Source organism: Peromyscus maniculatus, chromosome 2, assembly GCF_049852395.1.
Source record: "Peromyscus maniculatus bairdii isolate BWxNUB_F1_BW_parent chromosome 2, HU_Pman_BW_mat_3.1, whole genome shotgun sequence".
NCBI lineage: Eukaryota > Metazoa > Chordata > Mammalia > Rodentia > Cricetidae > Peromyscus > Peromyscus maniculatus.
The window spans coordinates 118,521,218-118,544,163 of record NC_134853.1 but is presented as its reverse complement, the minus strand read 5'-3'; the positions used below and the strand labels follow the sequence as shown (position 1 = coordinate 118,544,163).

General features: G+C 42.9%; 1 protein-coding gene across 7 annotated transcripts in view; it reads right to left on the bottom strand.

Annotated features, from left to right (window-relative positions):
* Nfia (nuclear factor I A) overlaps nucleotides 1-22,946 on the bottom strand; it is a 347,864-nt gene that overhangs the window by 89,780 nt on the left and 235,138 nt on the right. For all 7 annotated transcript variants that reach the window (XM_006974032.4, XM_042271440.2, XM_042271442.2 and 4 more), the window contains 2 exons: nucleotides 15,099-15,216; nucleotides 8,551-8,678 (listed from right to left, as the gene is read on the bottom strand). In XM_006974032.4, the coding sequence (XP_006974094.2) occupies nucleotides 8,551-8,678; nucleotides 15,099-15,216 (246 nt within the window). The remainder of the gene's footprint in view (nucleotides 1-8,550; nucleotides 8,679-15,098; nucleotides 15,217-22,946) is intronic.

Below are 22,946 nucleotides of genomic sequence, written 5' to 3'. Positions count from 1 at the left end.
GAGGGACCAGGTCCACTGCTGCGCCATCGATCGTGGGAGGGTTGGTAAACAACAAGTGCAGTGGGAGATTATGGCCCAAGGCAATGAAGAAACTCCCAAACTGTGATGCTTTCTGCCCCCCACGTCCTATCATACAGCACTTACTCAACTATTCAACCCTTTCCATTCAGTGAGTGGTAGTCACTTCAAGGCCAGCTTCTACCTTACTTATTTTTCTATTTCACCTTCCACTTTGGACAGAGTTTTGTAGATCACATTTACAGATGCATACAATGTGTTTTCTAACAAATTTCATAGTATCATACCTCTTATAACTGCTTTAGAGTTTTTCTAGTATTCACCAAAAAAGATATACAATATTTCATTAAAGCTATATGGCTTATTAAGAATACCCCATGTATATTGAAGGCATCCCATGGATAATGATAGATACAGTACTTTGTACATAGTGTGAAGTCAGTAAATGGTAGCTTTTGATTTCTTTGTATCATTGTTTGATATTCTCAAAGTTGAAGTGGAAGGTGGGACTATTTTGTTGTTTCCAATGCTTTCACATGAGGAAATGGAAATCCGGAGCAGTTTACAAAGATTGCAGGTTTGATCATGGGAGGAAATGAAAATTTTAGTTTTTAATTCTTAATTTCTACTTCCCCATTTTATAAAGCATCCTGTCTTTCTTTTTCTTATTATTCTCCTCTCAAACAAGCCTTCAAAGGCTGCGGTGGTTGGAGTGGAGTCAGTTGTAATGCTCCTCCTTCCCTTATGCTAAGTCTGAGCCACAGGCTGAGCCACCAGCACCTGGGGATGGGGACAGGAACAGGAAGAGAGGAGTTCACAGGTGAGCCTCGCCAGTCAGCACTGTCTCTGTTCTTATTCCATTCTAGGATATTTACAGAGCTCACTTTCAAATATGAAATGAAAGGATCTGGTAATTTGGGTAATTTATTTACACAGGACCAGCTGAAACGCAGTATTTTTTCCTTGGGAGCTTCTGTATTTACAAAACTGTGCAACTGGGTTCTCCAAAGCCAACGCGGCTTCCCCCTCTTCCTTCATCAGATGCACCAGCACTCTGATCTCAAAGTGTTTGATCAGATTCAAAGGACAAGATAGGACATACATGGTCACCAGCTTTGTATTTATTTATTCAACAAATATTGATTGAATGTCTGTCACATTACCAGGTACTGCAAACAGGCTTCGGAATAAAAACAACAAGAGCAATTTTGTTGAGCATGCTTTGTCATATATGCATGTGGCACACAATACAGAGTGTAGGTGTATGTGAGAAGACATCTTTTTAGATTTCAATAAAAAGGGTGGATTTAGGTTCTTTTCTGACATTAAGAAATCAGCCTTGATAAAAAGGTAGGCACACTTTTTGAAGGGTGGTGAGAGCACTCATTTTGTAATGGTGCTTTTCTGTCGTAACCCTTTATTCAGGTGAAATTTCTCTGATAAGGGTCATTAAGAGCAGACCCTTGTTTTCTACTGATGCTCTCTGGCACATCATTCTCTAATGAGCAGGTGCCAATACTAAGGAGATAATGGGGGGAGAACACTGTCACAGAATGATGCTTTCCCACTGCTCCATAAATGCAGAAGAAAAGCCAGGACATTGATCCCACGGCAGTGTTCTGTGACGGCAACTGTTCCCATTACTGCAGGGGATTGTGGGAGATTTAATCATTTCCCCTAATTTATGCTAGTGCTGCAGAGTGTCTGTGATCAATGGACTATTGTTACCAGTCTGATGTCGTTCTGCTGGCGCGCATAATGGGCCCTATATGTCTCAGCTAGACGTACAAGTTGGTAAACTTGCACCCTGAAATCTGAAGAGTGGCTGCTGGCAGTCAAATCAGGATTGACAGGTGTGGGAACCCAAGCAAGCCCAACAGGTGATTTTTGTTTTTGTTTTTTGACATGGTTTCATTAGGTGGTTCTGGTTGGCCTTGAACTATTAAGCCTTCTGCCTCAGCTTCCTGGGTAATGCAATTACCAGTGCACCACCATGCCTAGCTTCTAATACACAATTTAAAAGGCTGCAATGAACTAATGCTACTCTCAAAATTAAACTGTGCTTATAGTCATTGAAACCTAGAGCCTCAGTTCTGCAAATCTGGGGTCACCAGTTAACTGCAAAAATAGTCCTCCTTAGATGCCTTTAAATATTTTTGAAATGTATTTATTTATTTAATAACCTCTTATAAGAACAGAGGACATACTTAATTTTGACCTTTAAAAATGAAATCAACTTACCCTGGAAATAAGTTTATCCCTGAAAGAAGTTCATCCCTTATAGTATTTAAAAAGTAATTGCAATTAAATGTATTACTTAATCAATTTTGACTCTAAGTTTTGCACTGAACTGTTTGGAATTTACAACATTTTGACTGGCATAATTGTGTCTATTAATAGTTTCACCATCTCGATGTAATTATACTTATAATGTATATGTAAACATAATTTAATGCATTAGAATTCTGAAACATTTTCTATAGGAGAAAGTTCAAACAGTTCACTTTTGATTGTTTGTGTGTTTTTAAACAGAGTTTCATCTAGCCCAGACTGGCCTTGAACTTACTAAGCAGCCAAGGATGACCCTAAACTTACGATCAGGTACTGGAATCACATATGCCACTACACCCAGTTAAGTAGCTTCTTAGCCCTACAGTTAAAGAGCACTGAGTTTCATGGACAAGAGTTATAGCGTCATATGAAATTCGCTTTAGATCTGCTGAAATGGGGTTACATGCTCAACCCAAGGGCAGCCTCAAACCTGGAAGTTGCATAAGCAGAGAGTCCTTTGTTTGGGGGACACAGAGAACTCGAGGGAGGTGCACAGGACAGCTAAGAACTGCCCACAATGAGAAGAAATATAGATGAAGGCACCGTCAATTTACTCATGCTAATGATTGGAAGGCTAGTCTCTTTCAAGTTTGGAAACGTCTCTCAGCTGGATCCCAACCTAAACCCAATTTATTGGCCACTTTTTAAAGACATTGACCCTAATCTCCACGGAGATTTAGAGCTCTCTTTTAACTACCATCAGTCTGTCCCCTCAACGATCCCAGTAACAACAGTTCACATGATTAGAAAAGATTAATTTTACAAAGAACTTTGGCTTCTATCAGCTCAGTTGATGGTCCCGACTTAAGAGACAGGGATGGGGCTGAAATAATAGTATCACTGGTAGGCAGTGCTAACCCCTGAGGGTGTTCAGGGCTTTGACCTTTGAGACAGGTACTCAGTGAAGTAATTTTTGTATCTCTCCTAGAATACTGCACACAGCTGGCTCCTGATAAAATTCCATGACTTGATTTGACTGACAGTGGTTAAGATGAGCAGAGGCATTTAAATGGGGGAAAGGAAGGAGGAAGGCAACAGGGGAGGAGGAGAAAGAACGTGGTTTTCTTGATTGTAATGAGGGTCAGGAGCTGCCCAGTATATGGCCTTCTCTGGTCCTGGTGAAAATGGGTGGGTTGCTATCCATTTGGGATAGTTTTGTGGCATTGCTGCTAACCACAGGGAGAAAGGCTTGAGAGCATAACATTTAAAGGGAAGTGACTTCCAGGTAAGTTGGGCATGTCCCACACCTGTACAAAAGCTGGTGCTCTCAGGTCCCCAGGGGCTTGGTACTTACATATGATTGTGTAAGAGAAGAGTGGAGACGGAAGAGTGGAAATTTCCAGTACCAGTGAGGCAGGGGGATCATCTAAACCAAATCAAACACACTACAAAACCAGATCATCTATACCAGATCAAAACACCTTATAAAAACAGAGCACCACTGAGATTCTTGATACAGGCTTCATCTACCACAAATTACCTTTTATAATTTTCTTTGAAGTGATATAGAATTATACCTTATAACTATGCACATTTCCGGAGGTAGAGTACAGCGTTTCGATGCATGGACACCCTGTCCAATCACTATGTCAGGGTAGTAGTGCCTCTCTCACCTCAAACAGTACCATTTCTTTGTCATGGGGACATTCAAATTCCTTGCTTTTGGTGATTCTGAGGTATACACATCATTCAATGTATCATTATCATCATATATCATGTATCAAATGACCGAATGTAGCAGCTTTACTGTGTGACAATGTGTAGTCGCCCATTTCCCGTTGGCTTCCTATGTACTGACCACTGTCCCCTCCATCTTGGCTTCCTCCTTTCTTCCCCAATTGCCAATAAGCACTACTCTTGTCAATTACCTTTAAAAAAATACCTGGCTTATTTAGAGGAAAACCCGTTAAGGAGAAGGATAGTTGGAATCTAGTTTGGTGCCCACTACTGATCGATGAGATGCTTGGCTGAGCCTCAGCAATTATTTTTTCCCACTGTTTGCTAGTAATTAGATTTGACTGGAAGCCTGCAGGTTAAAAATATAGTAAATACCAATTTTTAGAGGGTTGTCGGCAGCCAATTCTGCTGTCAAGTATGGAAGGAAGCTCCAATGGCTCTGCTTCATCCAGTCAATATTTATTGAACACCTATTATGTTCTACACACTGTTGCGGGTTTTAGGGACGCAGCAGTGTAACAGATGGACTAAGTCACACTCTGATGGAGTGCATATTCTAGGGTGAGAAGAGAGCACCAGTAGCTGGAGCATGGCTAAGGCATCGAGAGGGGCGATGAATGAGATGGTGGATGAGGATACAAGGCCAGCAGCTACTGAGAGCCTCTCTGACAGAGCATTTGAACAATTCCTAAATGCTGAGGATTATTTGATTTTATGGATGACATGACAGATATTTCACCATTAACAGTTAATATTCTGCTTATATATACTGTTCCATGTGTATTTAGTAGCTCATATCTTTTTTTCTTGACCTAGGTTCCATGATAAGAGTTTGAGATAAAGAACACAGGGAATTTTCAGGTCTTTCTAGTGAGTTATTTACTATTTATTATGGTATGAGTCTGGAACACAGATCTTGAAACATTAGCATAAGTAATCATGCTAAAGAGGTTAAATACAGAAACAAACTTAAATCCTGGAGTCAACTTTGATTTGAAAGACAGATCCTGGCCACAGACATGCCAGCAGTGTGAGCTTAGGCAAGCTGCTCACAAAACAAACAAACAAACAAACAAACAAACAAACAAAGAGACTAACTAACTAACTTACTAACACACACCAGAGTCTGCACATTTTCAAGACCATCGATTGAAAATCCACACTGGTGCACAGGCACCGAACCAGAACTCTGCCTCAGCCAATGACTGCACAGCCTGCTGCTTTCCTTCCTGATAATTTATTTGCATTATCATCTCATTGGCAACTTTTCACTTGTGTGGCTGAACAGCCATTGATGGTATGTGAATTCTGACGGACAGAATTTCACAGGGCTCACTCACGTCACAGTGCATGACAAGATACAGATCCGATCCGAACAAGTTTTGAGACAACGGGGAAACGAAACCAAGTGGAGGGCATGCAGTTAGCAGTGAGAGAAGCAGAAGCCAGCTCTAGCCTGTTTAGTGTTTCCGACGAGCTTCGTCTCCTGTGTGCTGCTGCAGACAGGCAGAGCTGTGTACCAAAAGTGCTGAGATAAACCAACGGGGACCAGGATACTACCGAAGACATTTGAAAAATAGGCATGTAACTCACTGGATGTCTGGACTGTTTCACTTTCCAACATCTTCCTGTGGCTCAAGGAAGTCTCTCCTGGTCACCTTCAGGCCTCTGTAGTTAGGGAGCCCTGGAAACCCAGGGAGGCCTATCCCAGACACCCAGCTCCTGGAGAGGAGCGTGAGTAGAGCTGTACTTCCTGTGCCACACCAGAAGCATAAACCCGGTGCCCTTCATACTTGTTTGAGAGAATTATCCCAAGCGCAGGCTGCCCATGCATTTGGATATACATAATTCCCAACATATTTCTGAAGGCAATTTACATGAGTGAACCACTAAAAGCCTCCCACTTAATTAACTGTACCCCTGGGGAAAAGCTATGGAGGCCCGGATAAGTGTGGGAACAACATAAAGGTGTACTCTGTGCCAAAAAGGGGATTGGGCTTGATGGAAAATCCCCAAAAAGGACCATCTGGCAGCATAAATTATCCATTTAAAGTGGCTGGTGTGAGCTAATGACACCAAAGTCGCCATGAACATGTGCACCATCCCTCAGTTGTGTTTTAATGTCCCCTCAGGCCCTGTTTCAATTATGACTTTCGATGCTGAATATGGCCAAATATAAATTTATCCACTGTGCTCTCCTGCCCCCGCAAATACATGCCATGAGATTGCATTTTTTCTTTAATGAAACAAGGACAGACAATGGGCAATCCCTCCAGGAACACAATTTCTTTAAGAAGAAGGAAAGGAAAAATCTCTCCATGCAAAGAGGATTTAACCATTAAACTTAACTTTCTGATGACTGCAAGGGGTGTGGAGATACAGATGTCAGGATTTATAATTATTTGACTCGTACTGTGTAGGTATGAACCACTTGGAATGAAAGAATTATTAGGGCAAAGTATTCTGCTCAACCAGCCCTCACAGTCCCTAAATACGCCAGAGAAGTAGAGGAGGCTGGAAAGGCTGGGCTCACTGTGAGGGGCTTTGTGTCTATTAATATCATAAGCCAGCTTTAGCATACGTGGAGCATGTGCATATAGCACCCCAGCACAAACGGACCGCACCTGTATACAGACTTGACGCTAACTTTGGCTGAACCAGGAAAGTTAGGACTGACTTTAAAGGGGGCTCAAACCAGTTTTCCATCTTTTATTTTTTTTAATACACGTGAACTTTTCATCAGCGCTACACAGAGGGCACGGTGTGCTGGCAACGGAAGGCAGCATCTGCGTTCTCGCCTGACCTGCTTTACCTCTCAGGCACTTCAGGCTAGCCGAGCTATGCGTGGACCTTTGTGAAGTACAGCCTGCAGAGAAAGATGACCACGCCGGAGTGCTGTGTGGGTGACATGGGCAAACGAGGACCCCAGAGGATCTTATCACCCCTGTGTTCCTCACAACACGGAGATGGTCTGCTTCTGATTCCACGCCTGCTCTAAATCCCCTGAGAGCAGGAGCCACCGCCTCCTCATCTACCCTTGAGTTCTCAGAAGTGGCATCATACTTAATCCAGAAATTTCCACTGAAGATCGCTGAAGGGGTGACCGGAGGAGCTGTGTGCGGGCACTGGGCAGAAGGAAATCACACAGGAGTTTCACATTTTCATAAAGGGACAAGATTTAAAAAACCCAACCAATAGGGCTTGGGGGTTTACTGTTACTTGTTTTTAATTAGGATGGAATGCAACGAAGGTAGGGAGGAGGCACATACTTCTGTGAATGTCAGACATTATATCGATTATGGAAACTCCCATAATCGGGATCCAGATGGTCCCATCACCCTAAAATCTCCCTTCTGCGGCTCCTTTAGAGTCATATAAAGCCATCTACAGCCGTAGCGTTTGTATATTGAAAAACTGTTGGGGAGGAGAGGGAGGTGTAAGCTTTGAAGATGAGGGGCTAGTTCCAAGATTTTCTTGGTGCCCGTCTGTTCTTGCAGGCAGTTACTTTGAGACCAGAGTGGGGAGGGATGGCTGGAGAATTTGTTCTCTTTCTCTTTCTCTCTCTCTTTCTGTATCACTCTGTACTGGGTATAATTCTTAAGTGGACAATACAGACCACCTTACTTCATCCTCAAGAGCACCGAAACAGCTATTACTACTGTCAGGTTGTGTTTTACAGGAAGGTTGTGCCGTCTAACTAAAACCACACAGCCCTGTCACTGAAGCAAAGACCGCACTTTAGATGATTCTCAAACCCCTCTATCCTCTCACCCAGCTGACTTGCATTGACGGAGGCATTGGAGCTCATTCCCCTAAGCCACATGGAGGGCAGGCATTAAGGTTTGACTTGTATTGACGAAGGCACTGGAGCTCATTCCCCTAAGCCACGTGGAAGGCAGACACTAAGGTCTCCAGAAGTGCTGATGTCAGAACTGCTCTGAGATTCTACAGCCACTACCTGACGACCCCAAGGTGAGACCAGGAACGTACTCAGGTTAGTGCAGATGGACATAAAGGTGGCTATGATGCTTAAACAATCATGACGATAGCCAGCAACAAGAAAAGGAAAAAAAAAACCCCAAACGTTCTGATGTTATAAAAATCCAGTCATAATCTGCAACACAGGAGACTTGTTCTGCTCCACACTGCTATCCATGCAGTTGGAAAAATTGATAATTCTTATGAGTACTAGAGTATACTTTAAAAGACAAAATGAAAAAGAGTGTCCATATAAAAGCAAAAGAAAACGGCCATCCTGGCTACTCAAGAAGCAGAGGGAGGAGGAACACTGGAGCCTGGACCTTGCGTCCACTGTGGGTAACATAGTGAGATCTCAGCGCAACAAACAACCAAAGCCAAATGGAAGGCTGCATGTGGCCTCCAAGTGCAGGTGACAGCCCCCGAGGGAGATGACACCCTCTCTCATCTGTCTTTCACTTCAGTTATACCTGCTGTTCTCGGCGGCCACTCTGGCCAGAGTGTGACAACGCAGTCACGTGCACTCTCGTGACTCTCCCCGCTCACCTGGTTCTACTTCGTGCCATCCACTGGACTGACTGCCACTCCCCGGGGAGCGCCCTTGGCCTGTGTAAAACGGTTCTTCACCAGGACTGTCCATTTCATCCTCCACAGACTTGAGGCGCTTTGTAGAGCTGAAAGAAAAAGAAGAAAAGAAATGCATGTTCACAAGCACTCTAAACCACCTTTCTCCTGGATGCTTCATGGGAAAAAAATGTGCAGTTCTCCAGGCTCTTCTGGAGTTGGGCAAGTTACTGGATGTGGTACACACGCTTGGCCTATGCGTCCAAGCGCCGGCTTCATCCTTACTGATCAAGTTGTTGCCACCAATGGGATGGAGGTTTTGCTTTAGGGAGCTGGTGTCTGGCTCCTGCTTTGGCATCCACTTAGGAAGCCCAAGTATCCTATCTCCACAGATGTGACTTAGGGCAAGCCGTTAGCCGCATGTCTAGAAACTTATTCAACTCCATGCAGAAGGCCCCCGGGTTAAAAGTAAGTAAATAAAAAGCAGGGCTCGTTATCCTTCTAGGAATTCTTTGATTGCTTTGTGTTGGGGGAGTGGGGGGGGGCACTTTCCATCTTCCACTTGGATTTGTTTATTAAAAAAGGATATTTACTAGATCTCTGTGTAGTTGGTCCAGCTACTCCCTGAGGCACTGAGATAAAGTGCCAAAGAGAATGGCTAAAAATAGCAGGAAGGAAGGGCACAGACATACAGCGGTCTAGGGACTTTTATGTCCTTCGACACAGAGAGGAGCAAAGTGACATTTTATTTTACTTGTGTGACTGAAGACTTGGTTTCTGCGGAGGAAGGCCAAGGAACTTCCGCGACATAATCTCTTTCCTTCCAGCTGAAGAACTACTGAAGAACCTTCCCACCGTGAAGCTTGAGGGTTAGAAAACAATGAAACATGACCCGTGGCGTGTTCCTACACTAGCTGACCATACTGAGAGTGCCAGCAACACACTGCTGCATGGGCAGACCTCCCGCCCTGGGCAGTGACAGCTGGGAAACCTGCCCACGTGTCAGGACGCAGACCTCTCCCTGGGTTTCATTCATCACACACTGGTGGTGTAGTTCCTCCATGCCAGCGGCGGCATGGAAATGGAGAATGGTGTGGCAGGTCAAACATGGCTCTCCATGAACAGAGATGGAGAGGCCCAAGAGAAACAGAGGGGGCATGAAGGGACCATGCATGGGCTGCAGATGGAGGGACACTGGTACTGACACTGGAGCTTCAGAAGGACATCTCAGAGCAGAGGGGCTCCTGAGCTGTCTGTAAGGGCTAATGAGATGGCAACAGGAACAGGAAATGGCTAAGGTAGACTGGTAATCCACTAATGCACAACTCAGGCACTATTATGATTTTTAAAAATATTAAAACCCTCTGTATTTTCTGGCAAACTGCCATTGTCTCAAGCTTCATAAGTTTTTTTTTTTCTAACCTTGGGATTTTTCCTTTGCCCCATGACACTTTCGTGCCTCAGAACTGAAGAAGGTGATGTCTGGCCCCCTGGGATCACAGCAGAGAATGACAGGGCAGCATCCACCCTCACTGCTGAGCTCATGGCATAAAGGTCACCAGGCACCGAGTATCACCCCAAGAGCAGGTGTCTGGCAGCAGTGGCAGAAGCCAGGTGTGATACACAGAAAATTGCTTCTGAGATGCTGAGACCATTGGGGTGGGGGGCCTAACAGAAGAAAAACATGGAGGCCAAAGACGATACTGTAAATCTGGACTTTATCCTACAAGCAACAAAGACTTCTGAAGCCCTCTACATAGGTGTGACATGGGAGTTACATTATGGAAAAGTGGCTAAGAGTGCAGAATATGGACCTGGGAAGGCAGCAGGAAAAGGGAGGGGTATTAACCTGGAGAAGGGGAGATAATGTTACTGCCACAATCTTAATTTTAAAATGTGCAGGACACGATTTAGGTAAGAAATTAAAATCATTCATGTGGGTGGTCCAATGTTCTTAGGTTTTAAGTTCTAGTCTCACTAAAACCAGATTACCCGGAAGCAACCCTATGTTACCATGCTAATTTAGGACTCAAGGACAGGTCTGGAACTGCCTAGTTAATCATCTTCCTTTTTCTTGAAGTTTGGTGAAAAATAACCACTTGAAAACCTTTTCTGTTTATGTAAAATGTATCGAAGGCATGTCCTTTATTTGAGATTATACCTAATACACACAGAAAACTAATTCCAATATAAAAAAACCAGAAAACCATAGTGTCTCTAAATGCAATTCTATTTTCTCTTTTAGTGGAAAATACAAGAGATCTAACCAGATGGTTCCCCTTCTTGCCTTGCAAGCAGGAAGCTAAGGGCCACATTTAAAGTAAATCTCTTGGTCAGGGTTCCTGATCTAATAAGGAGTTCCCTACTTCCCACATAGGGTCTGGCTTCTTCCTCTACACTTAGTAATACTTGTATTTTTAAAACTGTTGGCCACTTGAAATCACCTTGCAACTTAGAAGACTGTAAGTTGGTTGAAATTCCCCAGTATACTCCAGTCAATCAAAAACCAGACTTGCATGTTCTGGTAAGACTATAAGAGCTATGGGGATGAGATTATGCTTTTTTTTTTTTTTTTCTTCAGGGGAACTGTGCTGCCTTGATATTCCATGATTCTTTGTTTTGTTTTGTTTTTCAAGACAGAGTTTCTCTGTGTAGCTTTGCGCCTTTCCTGGATCTCGCTCTGTAGACCAGACTGGCCTCGAACTCACAAAGATCCACCTGCCCGAATGCTGGGATTAAAGGTGTGCGCCACCACCACCCGGCCTATGATTCTTATATTACGACACTGAGTTTTATGTATCTGGACGACCAACAGGAATAATTTGAATCCTGCACAATTGCATCCTACACAACTTACTACCTGTTTTACAATGGCATTTGTGATATGCAAGCATAGACTTGAGGTGCTTACTGAACCAAGTTCCTAGCTGTGCTCAGGGGGCAGAGGTGCAGGCTGACATTACTTGAGGAGTAGCAGATTAACTTCTCAGGAGATTCTGCATCTTCTGGTGTCCTAACCATCCTTCCCTAGACCCCTTTCCTCCCTTACATGTGTATCAGGATACCACCATTTACCTGGCTCTGGATTCCATCCCCACCACGGAGACATCCAGAGAAACTGAACTTTGTGGTCTTGGGAACCAGAAGTACAGGTGACATCACCAGAAAGTTCCACCTCATCCTGGCTGACAACCTACGAATTCTCCACCTTTTTATTGGTATCGATTTTTTGATCTTGTGTCTACTCCAGTGTCAGATTATTTTAAGTGCTCAAAAGCTTCTGTGAGCACATGTGATAAAGGATCATCCAAGCATCTATAGTCAATGAGATCCAACCCTAGAGGTCAATTCCACTGTATGTTGCTCTCCCATTGTTAAGTATTTTTCTGAGTTCTAAAGCTTTGGTTTTCCTTGGGAGTGCTCTAATAAAATTCAGGTATGAACTGTACAGGTGGGGACACCGTATGATTACAGTTCACACCTGAGCTTGCGTACGAGGGCATGCAGGGTGGACACAGGCTCAGCATCTGCAAAGATGGAAGTGTGGAGAGAAGGAGAAGAGGACCCAGGCGGGAGGAAAGTTGGCAGTACTAGGAAGAATAGGCAAGGGGCTTCTGAGACACAGTTTACAGATCCCATGAACTGCACATGGACGACTATCTTGACAAAGTTCTTTAGAATAAAACCCTTCTATTTTTACCCAACTTTCCTATGATTTTGGAGATGCTCATTCTAGATCAATATAAAGCATATGGGAAACACGGATCACGCTTTTTTTTTTTTTAACTTATTTCTTAACTTTTGTAAATGATCTAGTCCTTGATTCTGTCTCTTGCTCCTGACTGTCTAACACAAAGATTTCTACTGCATGCTTCCTACTATGTGAGACCTACCTTGTTCTGTATCCACAAGGCAAAACCATTCCCCTTACCGAGGGTTCACATGAACCAACCTGAACATTTCTACAAAGCTCCTCTGGTTTGTTTTTGTGCCCAAAGTACCAAGTCAAAATACTTGGTGCTCATTGTTTGCTTATGAGTTGGAAAAGTGAGACACTGTCATTCAAGGGACATAGAACCAGACTGTGAGGAAAGACAGGCTTAGGCCACTAATAGAGTAACAATATCCAGACAGTGGCTACTATGGACCTTGGTAAGGTGGAGATTCGAGACACTGATTTGCTAGGATCCTACACTCTATGGTTCTTGGGTACAGCATTACTGCTAAGACAATTCGGTGTAAATAACAATGGTTTGTAAATTGCAGAAGACCTGAATTTGAACGGTGACCCTGTCTTTACCAGGGCTATGGCCCTGGCAAGTTGCTCAACTACTCTGTGCTCTGGTGGCTCCATGGCTACAATGGCAAGACAGTCTGCTGGAGATGACTAAAACTGTTGTGTGTCAATCTGGAACATTCCTCAAGGCATATTTTCTAATGTGTAACAGATAATTCTGTTGAGTCTATATATTGAAGGGCTTTTTAAAAAAAATCACCTTAGGGCAGGCAGTGAGATGCCTCAGCAGGTAAAGTGCATGCTGGGTAAGCCTGATAACTTGAGTTCCTTCTGGGAAACACATGTAAAGGTGAAAGGAGGAACTGGCTCCCCAAACTGTTCTTTGATGTCCACTGTACACCTGTGCAAGCATGCACCTGATTGTTCGTTTTCTCTCTCTCTCTCTCTCTCTCTCTCTCTCTCTCTCTCTCTCTCTCACACACACACACACACACACACACACACACACACACTAACAAATAACTAAATAAAAAACATCCCAGGAAGAGGCCCAAATATGACTGAGTTATTAACTACTAATATTTATAATTAGCTCCTTATTGGGACTAGTTATTTGCAGAATAGGAGAATGACAGAATAAAAGAATTAGCCTCTTACATGACAATAATCAGCCTTTCAACCACAGCTCACAACATAAAATCACAGAACAGAGCTTGGAGCATATGAAGGGATGGGAGGTAAGGGGGGTACTGCTAAAGAGGTCCATGGGACAGTGGCTGACATATGAAAAACAAGCCACCCGTGCACTTTTAAATTAAGCACTGCCCATAAGTATTTACAAAGCTTTTATTGTTGGCTGAGCACACTGTCTCTTCCAGCAGCAAATATTCAAAACCCTCCAAGTGTATTAACACCCAAATGTATTCGCAATCCCCCTCTTCTGTTGTGAATGCATTTGGGATTGGGGACTCTTGTTTCCTTGTGGAGGTGATACTGTAATGAACTAAGAAGAACATTTAAACAATGCTGAAGACGAAGGCAAATATACAGCGTTAGACACGGCAGCCTGATTCATCTTCAAGGTGATGTTTTAAGACACTGGTCACAAAGGCGAGCTGGCCTCCCACACTCTGGGCAGTATTTTAAATCATAAATGTCTGTACTTGCTTTAACAGAAATCACATTTGATAAATGTTTTTCTGCAAAGTACACAAGCGTGATTGGCAGTCCTGCTCTGCTCCTTCCTTTGTTGTCACAGTCCAGTGCTAAAGCCAATTTGTAAAGGAACACCATGGCTCTGATGCCTAATCCCCTGCCCGTGGTCCAGGTTATCTAGAGACCGCAGGGTCTCGCAAAGTGCTTCTCCAGATGTTGGCTCTGATGGCTACCTCAGGGGATCGGGAAGCCTGGCACTCATAGTGAGCTGTGCTTTCCAACTTGAGCTTTTTAAGGCCTCCTGGATCACCTGGGTTCAAAGGATGGCCCCATTCTGCTATCTGACCTGCATTTCTTTCTTTTTTTGTTTTTGTTTTTGTTTTGTTTTTCAGACAGGGTTTCTCTGTGTAGCTTTGCGCCTCTCCTAGAACTCACTTGGTAGCCCAGGCTGGCCTGGAACTCACAGAGATCCGCCTGGCTCTGCCTCCTGAGTGCTGAGATTAAAGGTGTGTGTCACCACCGTCCAGCCCTCACCTGCATTTCTTTTATAACCTCATATCAGGATACCAAATCAGTTGTAGCTTTGGGAAACTTCAACAGACTGGATTTGGGGACTTATGGGGCCCAGCAGGCTAAGAAGGTTGTGGCCAGGGTGCTTAGGCTGGTGTCAGTTCCCACCATATGCCAACCAAGCCAGAGCACTCTCCTCTTCTCTCCCAGTCAAGTCCATCCATCTTTCCCAGGGAATATGCTACATTCATTATTGCTCTTCTCCATGTCTTTGCTCATGTTATCCCTCATCCAGATACCTTAAAGCAAACAAACTAGCATTCAGAGTTGAGCACCTTACCCTTTGGACAAAGCCTGTTCAAATCATGCTTATTTCATGGCATATAACTGAAGTGATTGTTTTTTCTTGCTGGTGCGCATCTGTGTGTGTGTGTGTGTGTAACTTGCCATTTGTCTCATGTATATTTGCTTTGGCTCTCTCATGAGACAGCCTATTGAGGCTTAACCCACTACTTTTGTCCCCCCTATCGTTATAGACACATTGCTGAATGCCCAGCATGCACAGAGTTCAAGATCAAGGTGTGCCTTTCCATGTTTTAGCCTCTTCTGAGGCCAGCAATCCACTCACCTGGTAGAGGATGTGCTGGGTAGAGACCTCCTCATTGCTCCTGGACTCATGCTGTAGTATGAAGAACTTTCCAAATCAGAGAGAGAAAAGTTGGGGCCAGTTCCTGCAGCTATTGGTGCTAGAGAGAGGAGACCAAACAAGCCGTAAGTTAAGTCCTGTGAACCCAAGATCAACGAGAACCTACATTAGTGTGGCATGGAACACATTTTCTGTTTGCATTTATCTGCAAAGCTTATCCAGAATAATCACTAATAAACTGTGACTTCAAAGGAACATTGACAATAAAAACGGTCCATACCAAAAAGTCATATTCTTTCCGATGTGCCTTTTATCTTTTTCTTTTTTGTAATAGTAAACTGTCACCAAGCTTATGGCATTCCTGGGTGGTTTAAATGAAAATACCTCTCATGTTTTAGTCTTAAATGTTTTTTAAATGACTGCCTCAAATTTTCCCTATGTTTTCTCACTTTGATCCCAACAGCTTCTCCTTATCTGTATTTTGGAATTCTGTTCTGAATTTTAATGAGAGTGAATCCATCCATCGAGGTCTCCATTTCCTATTTCCTGCAATGTGAAATATGTGCATTCTCTTTGCTTTATGGCACATGAACTGCCTGCACACATATCTTTTGGTGTGTGTGTGTGTGTGTGTGTGTGTGTGTGTGTGTGTGTGTGTGTATAAGTTATGACTTTCCAGAGAAATACTGATTGCATACGCCTTCACTGCACGCTGCCATGATAGCAAGAACTGCAGCTCCAATGGGATCACATGGCCTGTGAAGCCAAAGTATTTGCTACCCACACTTTATAGAAGATTTTTGCCAACTTCTGGTTCCACAACACTGACCTATTTATTATATTTATAGTGGATCATTTCTGAGATATGATTGCCTGTATTTTTATGTCTTCCTGCTTCTAGATGCCTTGCCTATAGTAGCTTAATAAGTACTTTTTGAATTAATTAATCACATCTACCAATCTTCTTTTAAAACTGTAAATTCCACAGTAGGACTATCAGTTCAAGAAGTCTTTTTGAAATATCATGTAAAAGCAGTACAGTAGATGGTATACTAATATACACTGTACATATTAAGTCCATATATGTAGATAAATACATTCAATACACTAATACCTGTCAGGAGAAAAGATAATTAGGAGCACCACGAGCCCAGATTTTACTCAGGAAATGATTATGGAGCACTGCTATCACCAATAACTGCTGAGAGAAGAAGACATGTCGATCAGAGATATGGTCATCACCCATGAACACACTACACGGGAACCTGGCAGATTAAGGTAGAGATAGCTGAGAAGCCTTTAGACAGTCATTCTGAAACTGGCATCAGCAGTGAGTGTCTAACCCAGCTTGAGAAGAAGACACTCAAGAAGGTAAAAGCCCTGAGGAAATGCACGCACAGAGGATGCTGAAGGGACAGGAGGACACACGCAACTGGGAGGGAAAGAGGAATTCTGGGTAGAGTGACTAGCCTAAAGAGAACAGAAGATGTTGACTGGGCTTCTGACAGCTTTGTGTCATAGTGTGACACAGAGTGAAAAGGACATAGCTCAAGTAGAGTCACAATGGATGGCTAAGGTTAGGTCATGAAGGATCTGGCATTTTTCTTTAAGAAGCACAGATCTGAGTCTGGAACATCACAAGTTTGTGAACCGCTGATGCACTCCTCATCCCTGGGAACAGAAAGCATTTGCAGTGAGATCACCACTGTCTAAGCATCAGCCCTGGCAGCCGGAGGCAATCAATAAACACGTGTCATATGTGCAGGTGGCTGGGCTGAGTTTTATTCACTAGACAAAGAAGGGCCAGCAGCCTATGGGGATACCATCAATTTTGCATTTATAATCTAGAAATATCTCTCACTCACGAGAGGAACCGTGGGAGAGAAGGGGTGGTTGAAGAATCGAGTTAGTAAAACCAGAGGCAGCGATGTCATTTAAACAAGAAGATGAGGTGAGATGATCTAAAAGGATGGCCAGGAGGAGCCAGGTATTAGTAATATTTGGCAGTTCACTGTGACAGGAACGGGCGCTTCTCAGGACTGGTGCTTGGGAGGCAGGATGAACTGTATCGTGCCTTAAGTGAGTCAGGAATAGAGCCGTTCCTAAGAATATACATTGAGTTGACTGATAGCAATGACTAAATCTCCAGCTTAGCTGTCATGTAAAAACAATTCTTTACTAAGACATGGAAAACTGAAAATCAAACACCTGTCTCAGTAACAGGCTTTAGTAAAAGGGGGGCGCTTTAGCTCATATTGACAATAGTGTAAACAGATTTCCACTCAATACTGCTGCTAGTCGTTCTATCATTTGCTTTTGTGTTCAATTTATTTGCATAATTTCATCTTTTATTCCACAATATTTTATGTATGAAATGGGCCATTATGCAAGATGGCCCATGTCACTCATCATTACCGTAGCTGCCTGATACATTAATAACATGACAGGTCCTCTTAAGGCCTTGTGTCTCCTGGAGCCTACAGTCATGTGTCTTGGTAACTAGAGAAAATGAAAAGGCATGCCAGTGTCAAATGTGGGAATCTAGATTATTTTCTCCACAAATTTCAGAGTGGAGCTGAGGCCTTGACTTGGTGGGGAAGCTTTCACCTCTGAGCACAGAGGAAAAGGTGAGATCCTCCTGCAGCTGGCTGCTGTAATCAGAGTGAGGATGAGTAGCAAGGCCTGGCCTGAACTGAGTGCGATAACTCAGAGGCATCTACCGAGTGGTGAACACTGGCACTGCTCCACTGAACACTTCATGTACTGTGCGGTTCATCCTAGGAAAATGTCTTTTTCAAACTCTGTTCGCTTTTTAAAATATCAAGGGAGTCAGCATTTGTGAAGGAAGAAACATGCATACGTAAATATGGTGCACTACCTTTCCACAGATTTAAAATAATTCGGTCCACATACATGTTCCCTAATGTGCCCAGTATTGACCTCCTGTGATCCATGTAGTTTACAGTGATGGGAATGCAGCAAAGGCTCCAGATAGCCTGGTCCAAAGTGCTCAGTGGCCATGGCGAGTGATTGGCAAACAGGCACATCTAAAATTTTAAAGCATTCCTGAATCGAAAACGAGAATGAGCTTCTCAGCCCGGGTTAAATCATCCTAACAATGCAGGGACCCCAACTGTGCCTTCTATGGGAAGTCCTTGCACACACATGTTTACATTACTCTCCATGCATGCAGCCCATACCGTATGTAGGGTCACCTTGTGACTGGCTAGGGGAGGGCCTCACACCTAAGTGCAGGTTTCCTGTCACAGTGTCCCTATAACAAGCACAGCACTCTCAGAGCCTCCCATGTGGAGAACAGGCAGAGCCTTTGATAAGCAATGAAGGGAGAACATCATAAGGAAACTGTGAGAAGGCTTCTGGAGACCTTAGGAGACCATGTATTTAGGAAGTACTATAGCCATATAGTACCATATCATAGTACTTATGATAAACATGCAAAACTGGCCCCTAGCATTACCATTACCATCATAATCATCATCATCATCATCATCATCATCATCATCATCATCATCATCATCACCACACTCTTAAGCAGTTTTTCATGGGCCAGCTGCTAGGCTAAGATCATTAAGCACATCCTTCCATTTAATCCTCACAGCGCCACTAGGAAGGAACCGAGGCACAAAGAGATGGAACGATGTCCCCAAGTCATGAAGACAGATCAGACCACCTGACCTTAAGTCATCCATATCCCAGAACTGCCTCTGTGCCCCTCAACAGCTCACTACCCTTTGTGTAGACAGTTGAAGATCAATAAATACACAGTGAATTAAGGAAATGGTTATCAGCCCCATTCACCTCCCTCAACTTGGAGTAAAAATGAAAGTGTATTCTATAAATGTGCATAAGTAGAGGAAGAGGCCCCTGTTTCTTAAGCAATACTGTAATTACTCTAGCCTAAGTATCTTGTTCACCAAGGAGTTTTTCTCAAAAGGTTAACTTTGGAAATTGTGCCTTCAGATGTTATTTCTAAGCCATGCATTTCCCTTCCCCCTCTTTCCTGTCATGAGTAGAATGTACTCTGTGTCATTTCTTAATAAATGGTTTGCTATTAAGGCATCATTATAGTAATGTGGGCTATTGGAAGAAAGGGGTTACTTCAGTAGCCAACCCTCTTGATGACCTGCTCTTCTGTACACATTAGCAGTTGGATAGGGCTGTGGTTATTGAACTTCTGCCATCCACCAGAGACAATCTGCTCAGGGTTGCATTGCTGGAAAGAGAGGACTATGGGAAAAAAAAAAACATTCTATCCAAATTTCCAGGCTCTTCTGCCTGGGAGATGATGGTGCTGAGCTTATGGCCTGTTTGACAAGAACTGGCAGGAAGCATTATCAAAATGTCTACCCATGTGTCCAGCCTCCAGTTGAAGGCACACAGAAGCTGCATTTCATGGGACACAATGCGTAATTAAAGAGCCCCTTTGGTACCTTAGGCATTGCTTCATATGCTTAAAAACAGTAGACAGGACATGAAACCCTCTGCCCTGGAGAGGCTTGCATTCTAGGGATCAGACATCACAACTCTCCTTCCCTCAGATCTGCATGCTCCCTCCCCCAACATACACAAAGGGGGAAAAAAATTAGAAATAACGGCCATAAATCCCTTCCAAAGCCTATGAGGACTCAGCACTCCATTTCTAACTGGTAAAATAACTATGAAAAATTAAGACATCTTTTTCTTTCAATTGTATGACCAAAAACCTTCCCAGAGAGCTTGGAGCTTGCACTTTAGACTGGGGGCTGGGGACGCCAACAATAGCACACAGTTCTATGCCGGGACAATTTCATGTTGTTTTGCATTCCATTGGCAAAGGTCCTATAAGAAAGTCCATGTCACTGCCACAAAAGGAGCGAACATGGGAAAATACTTGTTCTTCTTTCCATCAAAGGCTCAGTTGTGAGACACACAATGCTATGAAAACTGGCGAATCTGGAATCATCGTTAAAGGAAATTAACTTGGAAAGTAATTTATGGCAAGAAAATCCAACTCCTTTGTTATCTCCTTTTTACTGTAATATGTTTCCTGAACACTGCCTAAAAGAGAGGGCTTTTAGAAAGAAAAAAATAAGTATAGTAAAATTAACTCATTTTATCAATTTGTGTTCTCTGCCAGAGTTTCCTGACTGTGCTATGAAGGGGCTGTAAAACTGATGAATTTGCATGGAAAAAGAAACCAGTGTAAGTAATTTGTGTAAGAGGTAACACGGACATAGACTGCTATAATTCAGACGCCCTGCAGATAGCAGACTGCTGCAGTGTGAGCAGTTATGGGCTAGAAAAATGACCACGCTGCAGTCAGTCTGACTTGAATGGAAATCAATCATAAAGGTACTTTCTCTGCAGCTTCTACACCACAGTCTTCAGCAACTCCTTTGCCCAGCAGATTTCTGGTCTGTAAACCCTGTGCTGATCTCCCCTTTCCACCCCTGTTTTTAAAGGAGGGGCCAAGTGCAGGCTGGGAGTAAGGGTTTTCAGACAGGAACAGAAAAGGAAAGCACTGAACTAAAACATGGATTTCCCTCTATGTGAAACGAGCTTGCCTGCTATTAAAAGACTGAAGCAATGCTTTTTCTGAAATATAGTGCTAGGTGCCAAAAGCCAACAGAATGCTTTTAACCCGGCAAAGGCAGTTGCGAGCACACACAGATCACCTCATTCACACAGTCGTGCCTTGTGGACACAAGTTAAGGAACTTGTGGATGAGTGTGTGTGTGTGTCGGGGGTGGGTGTGTGTGGAAGGTATTAGCAAAAAGAGAGATGTAAACACAAATTTTTATTTATGAAAGAGGTTTCAATTTTATTAAAATAGACTGAATCCACTGACATTGTGTTGTATTCCACTCTGAATCATGAAGGTTGACCTGTAACAGATAACTACTGTAAGTTTAACTGGTAAGCTATTCCTACGCAGGCACTTTTGTGCATATGGTAAGTCTTGTGCAGAAGGTAAAATTTTGAAGCTTGAGGGACTCAGACATCATCTCTATGGAGGATGAGCTATCTCCTACTTATTTACATATCCCTCTTAACACACAGCATAGGTCATTTCACAGATTACATGTGTAACAAATGTTTACTGATTGAACTAAAAATCATATGAGCATGTTAATGAAAACAGCAAAGGACTTCTGTCTGCTGATTTTTATTAGGTGTCAGATATGTATATAAAATATATAATTTTATCCTATACCACCCCTAGGGACTATATTAACATTGTTCTCATTTTCAAATGAGAAAATAAACAGTGATGCTTAGCAAAGGGTTCAGAAATAGCACAGGGATTTAATGCCAGGTATTTCTAGATATCTACCTAAAGAAACAGGGAGCCACATGCCTGCTCTCCTGGTCTTTGCTGTCTCATGGGCACTGGGGAGACGTGTTTCATGAGATAAGTTATCACCATAAGTAGCAGGACTTGTGTGCCCCCTTTCTTCTTCTCCAGGTCTGCAGCACAAGGAATTGTAGCTTGTATTCTCCTGGATGCAGTAGCTCACACTTGGTCAAGGAGAGTGGCCATGGGGCAGTGAAGGATGCTGACTGATCTCTTGCATTAGTGGCTTCTGCCTTTGGGACTGGAATTGATTTTCTGCATTTTAGAGCATCATCTTGCCTTAGCTTTTGGTGGAAGTCAGATGTGGTACCCGTTTAGTATAAGATACAGCCTCAGCAATGGGATTCAGTCTTCTTGACAGGGGATGGATTTGATGGCATAAAAGGTCTTTTTACCACAATGATTTATAAACCATGGAAGGGCTTCTACACAGAAGCTCCTATCCCAAGAGTACACTGGTACTGACCATTAGCTATATCAACAGAGTCCCTTCTTAACAACACACTAATAACCTGCCTACAAAACAACAACTGAATCATTTTCAGCAAGAACTGCTTAATTTTTCTTTCTCCACTTATTAGGTGTTAATTATGTACTCCTATTAATCATATACTGGATGGTTCAGTTTAGCATCTGATGTGTGGTGGGGCTTTTCTGAGTGTGCTCAGTCAGTCTCATCCCAGACATGCCTACAGGCTGTCATCAACAGCCTTTCCAATCCTCGAGGGTTAACTACAATCAGATAGTCCAAACCAAATCTCAGTACATTTTGGGTCCTTATTGTGGGGCAAAAGGCTTTTGGAAATCACAAGAAGGCTTTTAGCTCTCCAGTGTTACTCATTGGATATTAGTATCTGTTCTTCAAAGTAAGGCTTATGAGCAAATAAAGATGTACTAAAGGACGTATTATCAGTAGTAATCTCCTGAATTTTTACTCATAAATAAAAGCATATTTTTAAATACTACAGAATTATGTATTATTTAAAATGAAGATATGGTTAACCTATTCATTTCAGAATGAGGATTTCTGAATACCCTATTATCCATTAAATACCCATTAGCTACCCAGAATGCTTCAGAAAGGTAGGCTTTAGCTAAAACCATAAGGATTAAGAATGTTCTAGACAGATGAAGAAGAGCAGTACTGGTATGTTCTTATTCTGTCACAGTTAACTGAACTGAGCAGTATAATGGTTGTAATAACTAATTATTAGAAAATTGGTCATTCATAATTATACACATGCTGGGGATGTCTTTCTGTATGCTGTGAATGTGTTGTTCTAATTGATTGATAAATAAAATGCTGATTGGCCAGTGGCTGTGGATGATTGTTTGATAAATAAAACACTGATTGGCCAGGCAGGAAGTATAGTATAGGCGGGACAAGCAGAGAAGAGAATTCTGGGAACAGGAAGGCTGAGTCAGGAGTCACCAGCCAGACACAGAGGAAGCAAGATGTAAAAGTACCGGTAAGC